This window comes from Lipotes vexillifer, unplaced genomic scaffold, assembly GCF_000442215.2.
Source record: "Lipotes vexillifer unplaced genomic scaffold, Lipotes_vexillifer_v1.1 scaffold397, whole genome shotgun sequence".
NCBI lineage: Eukaryota > Metazoa > Chordata > Mammalia > Artiodactyla > Lipotidae > Lipotes > Lipotes vexillifer.
Genome location: NW_006772681.1, coordinates 3,010,174 through 3,019,927, shown reverse-complemented (window position 1 = coordinate 3,019,927; position 9,754 = coordinate 3,010,174). Strand labels below are relative to the sequence as shown.

At 42.5% G+C, this 9,754-nt stretch overlaps 1 protein-coding gene across 1 annotated transcript in view; it reads left to right on the top strand.

Annotated features, from left to right (window-relative positions):
* PHF20 (PHD finger protein 20) overlaps window positions 1-9,754 on the top strand; it is a 138,312-nt gene that overhangs the window by 16,739 nt on the left and 111,819 nt on the right. The window contains exon 3 of the mRNA XM_007447754.1: window positions 4,092-4,207. Coding sequence (XP_007447816.1) covers window positions 4,125-4,207 — 83 coding nt within the window. The 5' untranslated portion in view covers window positions 4,092-4,124. The remainder of the gene's footprint in view (window positions 1-4,091; window positions 4,208-9,754) is intronic.

Genomic DNA, 9,754 nt, shown 5'->3' with positions numbered 1-9,754 from the left:
GTAGGGAAATTTGAATGTAAAGGAGTAGTTTGAAGTCCTGCCAAGGTCTTTAAGTGGAATCATTTGTGAATACAGATTGCATCAGATTTTTTCTCATAGTTTTTCTGGTTGTCCTTACTAAACATATTTCCTTTTCCTATTCTGGAAGCTAGAGCTTTTTGGTAGAAAAAAACTAAGGCCCTGAAGAATGGGTAAGTTAAAAGCTACAGAATCTTAGCCCTCTTGCCTCTTGAGAAAAATGTGTGTCTAAAACTAAATGTGAAGCAACGAAGACCCAATGCGGCCAAAAATAAATAAATAAACAACATAAATTAAAAAAAATTTTTTTTAACTCTAAATTTAGGAGTAAAAATGTACTTCTTATGTAATCTTTTTAATTCCTGCTTCTGTCTTGAACTCTTTTTTATTCTTTAGTAGATTTGCCAAATTAAATTGAGATTTGCGGTGATTGTCCCTCACCTTGCCCTTTGTTAGAGCTCCTTCATCTCTTCTCATATTTGTGTTTGTCTTCCTGGGTGGACTGGAGCTGCAACTGAGTTGGATTTCTGATTCCTGATTTCCAGCACAGTGCCTTACTGACAGTGCTCACTAATGGTTTGTTGTTAATGTGAAATTTAAAAACAAACTCTGCTATCCCCAGAGGAGTGGAGGGAAGATTTGGGCATGGGTCATAAAAGCCAGATTAGTCCTCAGTCTTGTTCTGTGTGGTAACAGAGAATGAAGCTTCAAATAAGTGACTCAGGGACTTCTCTAGTGGCACAGTGGTTAAGAATCCGCCTGTCAATGCAGGGGACGCGGGTTCGATCCCTGGTCCGGGAAGATCCCACATGCCGCGGAGCAACTAAGCCTGTGCACCACAGCTACTGAGCCTGCGCTCTGGAGCCCATGCCACAAAAGAATCCGCCTGTCAATGCAGGGGACGCGGGTTCGATCCCTGGTCCGGGAAGATCCCACATGCCGCGGAGCAACTAAGCCTGTGCACCACAGCTACTGAGCCTGCGCTCTGGAGCCAGCATGCCACAACTACTGAGCCTGCGTCCCGAAACTACTGAAGCCCGTGTGCCTAACATGCTCTGCAACAAGAAGAAGCCACCGCAATGAGAAGCCCACGCACTGCAACTAAGAGTAGCCCCCACTCCCCGCACAACACAGCCATAAATAAATAAATAAATAAAACAAATAAATAAAACAAATAAGTGGGTCAGAGTTACAGTGAAACAGGTTTCAGTTCATGATAAGGAAGACCTGCGACAATTCAGCCTCAGGAGGAATTGGTTTTCTTGAGCCATTAAGAATAATTCGCTCATTTTCATTCACTGCCTTGTTCCCACACTCCTGTACTTTAATGGAAGGCATCCTAGGGAAGTTGTGTGGTAAAAGAATTAATTCAGAAATCAAGCAGACCTGGGCTTTTGTTCTGGGGCTGGTCACTTAGCACCTGAACCTTAGCCCAATTACTTTAAACCTAATTTCTTCATTTGTGATAATAGAATTATTAGTAGCTACAAACTATATAGTCCTTACTTTGTACAAGTGTTCCTTAACTGGATTATCTCATTTAGTTCTCACACCCACTGCCTGGAGATAGGTACTATTATCACCATCCCCATTTTGGGGAGGGGAAGCAAATTCAGAGGGGTTAAGTAATGTACCCAAATTCATTCAGCTAATAAAGGGTGGGGCTGAGGATTAAAGGCCAAGCATTTAATCCTGTTACATTACACTATATTACATGACATCTATAAAAGGGAGCTGTCTCCCTGCATGAAGTCTGATAAATACTAGCTGCTCTGGTGAGTGTTTTTTTTTTTTTTTTTTGAATTTAAAAAAGAATTTATTTATTTATTTTTGGCTGCATTGGGTCTTCATTGCTTCACGCAGGCTTTTCTTTAGTTACGGCGAGCAGGGGCTACTCTTCTTTGCAGTGCGCAGGCTTCTCATTGCGGTGGCTTCTCTTGTTGTGGAGCACGGGCTCTAGGTGCACGGGCTTCAGTAGTTGTGGCACGGGCGCTCAGTAGTTGTGGTGCATGGGCTTAGTTGCTCCGCAGCATGTGGGATCTTCCTGGACCAGGGCTCGAACCTGCGTCCCCTGCACTGGCAGGTGGGTTCCTAACCACTGCGCCACCAGGGAAGCCCTACTCTGGTGAGTTTTCAGTGCCACTCTGTCTTTATTCTTGTCTGGCTTCACCTTTTCATATAATCTGAGAGGTGAGACTATTACTTGGTATACATGAAGTCAAAAAGATAATTTTTTTCTTTCTTTTTTTTTTTCACGGTATGCGGGCCTCTCACTGTTGTGGACTCTCCAGTTGCGGAGCACGGGCTCTGTTCGCGCAGGCCCAGCAGCCATGGCTCGTGGGCCCAGCTGCTCTGCGGCATGTGGGATCTTCCCAGGCCGGGGCACGAACCCGTGTCCCCTGCATCGGCAGGCAGACTCTCAACCACTGCGCCACAGGGAAGCCCTAAAAAGATAATTTGAGGTGGTGTCGCTCCTAAGTCAAAGTGAAGACTCTTCTACTGATTGGATTTACTCACGTCAGATTCATATCTCATTTTCCTGGAGAGTGTGAAGTATAGCCAGTCAAACCTCTGACTCTCTCTTTGCTAGGGTCCATATAATCCAAATACTCTTATTTGACGTAGCTTTCCAGTTTATTAGTTTTCAGATTCCTTAGTTACAACTGTCAACCATTCCTTTCTTGGTCTGATTTGCTTTGTGCGTTCTCCAATATCAGCCCTTCAGAATGAGTTGTTTAATGTAATGGATAGCTCATCCTTTACATTACATATATTTTTTCTTATGGAAAATTTCCATTATGGAAAACAATAAGTTTAGGAAACTGTTTAAGAGGAAAAGATCACTTACAACCTTTTTTTTTTTCTTCCTGTGTTTTTTTTTTAAATGCACATGAATTTTTATTTGAGCTCAAAGGGGTGTGATTTTACATCCTGGTTTTTCACGTAATATATTGCAAGAAAATGTGATGGTATTACACATTAGATGTGAGGACCCACTTTTTTTCTTTTTTCTCCATTTTTAATTTTTTTGGCCACACTGCACGGCTTGCAGGATCTTCGTTTGAACCTGGGCCCAGGGCAGTGAAAGAAAGCCCTGAGTCCTAACAACTGGATGGCCAGGGAATTCCCATGAGGTCCCACTTTTGTGATTATTCCTCATTCATCCATTGCAAAGATTGCCCTCCTGGTATGAGGCAGATACTGCCCTGGCAGTGCAGGCTGTTGGGTTCCAAAGTTCAGTGGGAGAGAATTTACTCAGGGCTAGCCTTGCTCTGTGGAGGTCGCCTGCTCAAGTGCCCCAAGAGCTCAGAATGGCTACATCTCCATCAGAACCACCAATAGCCCCTCAAGATAAATTTTACTCATATAGAAAATGACCACCAATTCCAGTACCAAAAGGCTCGATAAAGAATTGGGAAAATATATCAATAAGTTGTCAGAATGTACTCAAGAATGGGTAGAAATATAAATAAATCAAAAAATATGTAAATAGATCAAAGAATGAATAAATAGATCTTTCTTGTCCAGCCTTCAAAAGTAGGGCCAGAAATCAGCATTCAGATTTTGTTCGCTTCCTTTGTAGCACTTAAAATTCATAGCAGTTACAGCTTGCAGTTAAGTCATTTGTCTGTTTACTGGCTACATTTTTGTTTTCCCCCAGTAGACTGGAGGCTTTATGAGGCCAGGAACTGTGTCTCTTCTGGTCTTGATGACTGTTTTCCTAAATAATCTCTCAGCAGGTATTTGTTGCAAATGATTAAATTTAGTTCTGAGAGTGATTGTTTTTTTGGTGTTCTGAGAGGTGCCCCTTATAGGTGAATTTTTGGTAAGCAGTGTTGAGGGAGGGTCTCCTTACAGTTCCAGAGACTACAGGATGCTGCATAATAGAGAAGGAGGAACAGTGGAGGACACACCTGTGTTAGGATGAGGGCAGGAGTAAAGGAGGGCGCTGACAGGGTTTCCTGGAGCTTTGTGTTTTGAATAATGCCTGTTTGTCTTTTCTGTGTAGTGAGTGTTACTCCACTCTGGGCAGACTTTGCCTAAGTTTCATAAATTTTAATTGGCTTTTTCAGGAGAATAAAGGCAGCCCCCGTTGATGACTGAAAATGACAAAGCATCCACCTAACAGACGAGGAATCAGCTTTGAAGTGGGAGCCCAGTTGGAAGCCCGGGACCGATTAAAAAACTGGTACTTTTACATTTTTCTGTTAATTAAATCCCTTCAGTAAAGGACTTTTGCCAGCACTGATAAAGAGGGGTAGCCTGGGCTTTTCTGTAGTGTTTTCCTGCTCCTTGACTCTTGGAAGGTGGAAGGAGACTTAAGTCTAGAGCTGTGGAATGTCCTTTGTCTTTGCTGCCGGGATCCCTGTGTCAAGGGGACCATCCTGTTACATTTGTTTCCCTTCTCTGCCTGTTCATCTGAAGGAGTTATGGGAAGAAGAAGCAGGAGTGGCTGCAGGGAAGGGAAGATTAATAGTGGCAGCTCTCTTGCTCTTGGCTGCCTGTCTGAAAGATCAGGGATGGAAGAATGAAGAAAAGGGGTTAGATTGGAACAGCTTGTGTGTTGTGAACAAGTCCTGTTTTCTGGGTGTGTTGTTGTACAGTTGAAACTCAGTCATCACATTTTAGGGATGATTAGATTCAGAGGCTGAGAGGTTGTAGTCCCGAATTTGTCATTCACTTGTGAACCCTGGCTGGTGATTAACCACTTTGAGCATCAGCTTCCTCTATAAATGTGGGTACTAGTAATATTGACCTCACAGACTTTTTTCTGAGAATCAAATAATAGGATATGTTGGAAACGGCCTTATAAACTGTAAAATGATGGTTGTTGTTGAGGATATCCTAGAATTTAGTCATTTGTTAAGGTGAAAGTGGGAGTTTCAGAACTCAAACCTTTCTGTGAATTTTCATAAGGAAGAGTATAGTGCTCTTGAGGGTTATCTCAAAATAGGCTGACCAGCTCCTGGGATGTAGAAAGAGAAGATGGGAAGGGAAGCAGGGGAAATGCCTGGGGTAGAAAGTGTCTCTGCTGCCTTTTGGGGCTGAGAGATTTGATATAAAAATTAGAGACACTTTGAACACCTAGTTGTTTTTAGGCTGTTTGTATTTCTATAATTATTTCCCTTTTTTGGTTTCCCTCAGTATATATATATATATATTTTTGCGGTATGCGGGCCTCTCACTGCTGTGGCCTCTCCCGTTGGGGAGCACTGGCTCCGGACGCGCAGGCTCAGTGGCCATGGCTCACGGGCCCAGCCGCTCCATGGCATGTGGGATCTTCCCAGACTGGGGTACGAACCCATGTCCCCTGCATCAGCAGGCAGACTCTCAACCACTGCGCCACCAGGGAAGCCCCTCAGTATTTTTTTAAGGCAGCTTAATCAAGAGAAAGAATTGTTTTTAAATTTGGGGGGAAAAAATAAAATACAGAAAAAGTTTAAAAGTACAGCTAACTATAAAATAATCTGTGTACTTATCACTCGGAATTACTGAATATTAACACTTCTGTTTTACTTATATTTAAAATAATGAAGGACATAAAACGTTTCTGGTATAATGGAAGTACCTTTTATACCCTTCCCAATTCAATTCCCCTCCTGCATTCCTTAGAGGCAACGAGCGTCCGGTAGTTAGTTCTGTCCATGTTTTACATTTTTACTGTATGTATCCATAAATAATACTAGTTAGCATCGCTTTGGGTATTTTTTAAAAATTCCTATAAGTGGTCTCATTGTTTCTCTCCTGTATTTCATGTTTTTGTGATTTATCCATATTGATATGACATATTCATCCTAATTTCTTATTTATTTATTTATTTTTGGCTGTGTTGGGTCTTCGTTGCTGCATGCGGGCTTTCTCTAGTTGCGGAGAGGCTACTCTTCATTGCGGTGTGTGGGCTTCTCATTGCAGTGGCTTCTCTTGTTGTGCCTCTAGGCGTGTGGGCTCAGTAGTTGTGGCCGCGGGCTCTAGAGTGCAGGCTCATTAATTGTGGTGCATGGGCTTAGTTGCTCCGCAGTATGTGGGATCTTCCTGGACCAGGGCTCAAACCTGTGTCCCCTGCGTTGGCAGGTGGATTCTTAACCACTGCACCACCAGGGAGGTCCTGTGTGCAAGTTTCTATGTGGACATAACTTTTCAACTCATTTGGGTAAATACTAAAGAGTGTGATTACTGGATCATATGGTAAGAGTATGTTTAATTCTGCAAGAAACTACCAAATTGTCTTTCAAAGTGGCTGTACCATTTGGCATTTCTTCCACCTAGGAATGAGAGTTCATGTTGTTCCACATCCTTGACAGTATTTGGTGTTGTCAGTGTTTTGGGTTTTGGGCATTAAAACAGGTATATAGTGGTATCTCATTGTTATTTGAATTTGCGATTCTCTATTGAAATATGTCGAATATATTTTCATATACTTATTTGCCATCTGTATATTTCTTTGGTGAGGTATCTGTTAAGGTCTTTTGTCCATCTTTTAATTGGTTGGTTGTTGCTTTTCTTTTTTTGTTGGTTGTGTTCTTATTGTTGAGTTTTAAGAGTTCTTCGTATACTTTGGATAACAGTTCTTTATCAGATGTTTCTTTTGTAAGTATATGGGATTTAAGGCCATGAGACTGGATGAGCTTTCTAGGGCTGCACTGTCCAAAAAAGTAGCCACTAGCCACAAGTAGCTATTTACATAAAATTAATTCAGTTCCTTAGTCACCCTAGGCACATTTCCAGCGCTCAGTGGCTAGTGGCTACTGTATTGGAGAATGGAGACATAGAAAATTTCCACTGAGAAGGTTCCATTGGACAGTGCTGATTTAGGGAGTCAATATAGATAAAAAGGAGGATTGAGCCCTGGTGCCTTCCAGTGTCTAGATGTTAGATGAAGAGGAACCAGCAGAAGAAACTGGGAAGGAGTGACCGCTGAGGCAGGAGGAAGTCCATGGAGGTGTCTAGAGCAGCGGTCCCCAACCTTTTTGGCACCAGGGACCGGTTTCGTGGCAGACAATTTTTCCACAGATCCGGGTCGGGGAGGGGGCAATGGTTCAGGTGGTAATGGGAGCAATGGGGAGCGGCAGAAAAAGCTTCACTCACCAGTCTGCCACTCACCTCCTGCTGTGCAGCCCGGTTCCTAACAGGCTTCGGATGGTAACGGGGCGGGGGAGGGGTGGGGGGACATAACCCCTGCTCTAGAGGACAAGTGGAAAAGGTGTTTCAAGAAGCAGGGAGTAGGGCTTCCCTGGTGGCGCAGTGGTTGAGAGTCCGCCTGCTGATGCAGGGGACATGGGTTTGTGCCCCGGTCTGGGAAGATCCCACATGCCATGGAGTGGCTGGCCCCGTGAGCCATGGCCGCTGAGCCTGCGCGTCCGGAGCCTGTGCTCCACAACGGGACAGGCCACAGCAGTGAGAGGCCCGCAAACCGCAAATTAAAAAAAAAAAAAAAAATAGAAGCAGGGAGTAATCACTTCAATCTTCTGATGCTGGTAGGTCACATAAAATGAGGATTGAGTGACTCTTGACTTGGTTACATCAAGGGTGTAGATGACCTTGACAAGAATTGTTTTCTTTTTTTTTTTTTTTTATTTTGCGGTTTGCGGGCCTCTCACTGCTGTGGCCTGTCCCGTTGTGGAGCACAGGCTCCGGACGCGCAGGCGCAGGGGCCATGGCTCACAGGGCCAGCCGCTCTGCGGCATGTGGGATCCTCCCGGACCGGGGGACGAACCCGTGTCCCCTGCGTCGGCAGGCGGACTCTCAACCACTGCGCCACCAGGGAAGCCCGACAAGAATTGTTTTAATGGAGCAGTGGGGACAAAAACCCTGATTGGCATGGGTTCAAGGAAAACAGGAGAGAAGGAACTGTGGTGTGATGCAAAGTGGGAGGAATTGGCCATTGATAGGAGCAGATAGTTCATTTATTATAAGGGGAAGAGGGAAACTGGGTATATAGGTAGAGATGAAGGTTTACTTGTAGAGTTGGTGATGGGAGCATGTGCTTTTTGTATTTTTAAATTGAGGTATAATTTACAAACAGTAAAATTCACTCTTTTCAGCATACAATTCCATGAAGTTTGCCAAACTCATACAGTCATTCATGCATGCACCACCATAATCAAAATGTAGCATTTTTATCACCCCACAAAGTTGACTTGTGTTCATTTGTAGTCAACCTCTCCTGCAGCCTCCAGCCCTTGTCACCTACTGATCCGTCCTCTGTCCATATAGTTTTGCCTTTTCCAGAATGTCATATAAATGGAGTCATGCAATATGTAGCCTTTTAAGTTTGGCTTCTTTCACTTACAGTGCATTTGAGATTCATCCATATTTTTGTATGAATCAGTAGTTCCTTTTATTGCTGAGTAGAATTAAATCATATGGATGTATAGTTTATTTACCTGTTTGAAGAAATGAATTGTTTCCAGTTTTTGGTGACTATGAATGAACATGAATACAGGTTTTGTGAGAACGTAAGTTTTCATTTTTCTTGGATAAATATCAAGATTGCTGGGTCATATGTTAAGTGTGTGTTTGACTTGATGAGAAACTGCTGAACTGTTTTCCAGTGTGGCTGTTCCATTTTGCATATCCACCAGCAAAGTATGAGAGTCCCAGTTACTCTGTATCTTTGCCAGCCCTTAGGAATTCTTTTCTTTCCCTCTTTTTTAGTTTTTATTTTTAAAATTGAAATATAATTTACATACCATTCTCTCTTTTAAAGCATACAAATCAGTGGTTTTTAGTATATTCACATAGTTGTACAACCATCACCGCTCTCTGATTCCAGAACATTTTCATCACCCCCAAAAGAAACCTCATATCTATTAGCAGTCACTTCCCTTAGTTCTCTCTAGCCCGAGGCAACCACTAATATACTTTCTGTCTCTGTAGATTTGCCTATTGTGGGCGTTTCATAGAAACCAAATCAAATAATACATGTTCCTTTGTGACTGGCTTCTTTCACTTAACATGGTATTTTCAACATTCATTTGTGTTATAGCATATATCAACATTCTTTCTCATGGATGAATAATATTCCATATATGGATATACCATATTTTGTTTATCCATTCATCAGTTGATAAATATTTGTATCATTTTCACTTTTTGGCTATTGTGAATAATGCTTTTATGAGCATTTGTGTATGAGTTTTAGTGTGGACCTATGTTTTCATATCTCTTGGATATCTACCTAAGAGTGAAATTGATGGGTCATATGGTAATTAGCCTGTTTAAGCTTATGAGGAACTGCAAACTGTTTTCCACAGCAGCTGTACCATTTTACATTCCCACCAGCAGTGGGAATTCTTTTTTGATTGTTTTTATTTTTTAACTGAAATAAGTAAAATTTTCAAGATCTTGGTCTTGGGTTTGAGGAAAGAAGATAAGGTATGCAGTACCATTTAGGAGAGTGAAGAGGGTTAGGATGTGAGAAATGTGGTAGGATTGCTGGTGCCCTCAAGTGCTACTAAGGTCCACTGGAAGTTGGTGGTCATGAAGTTTTTCTGATAAGCTTCAGTAAGCTTTTTACCTTAGAATAGTTTTAGATTTACAGAAAAATTCCAAAGAAAATAAAGAGAGTTCCCATCTGTATGTACACCCAGTATTTTTCTTTTTCTTTCTTTTTTCTTCCTTCCTTCCTTCCTTCCTTTCCTTCTCTCTTCTCTCTTCTCTCTCTCTCTCTCTCTCTCTCTCTCTCTCTCTCTCTCTCTCTCTCTCTCTCTCTCTCTCTCTCGTCCCCCTCCCTCCC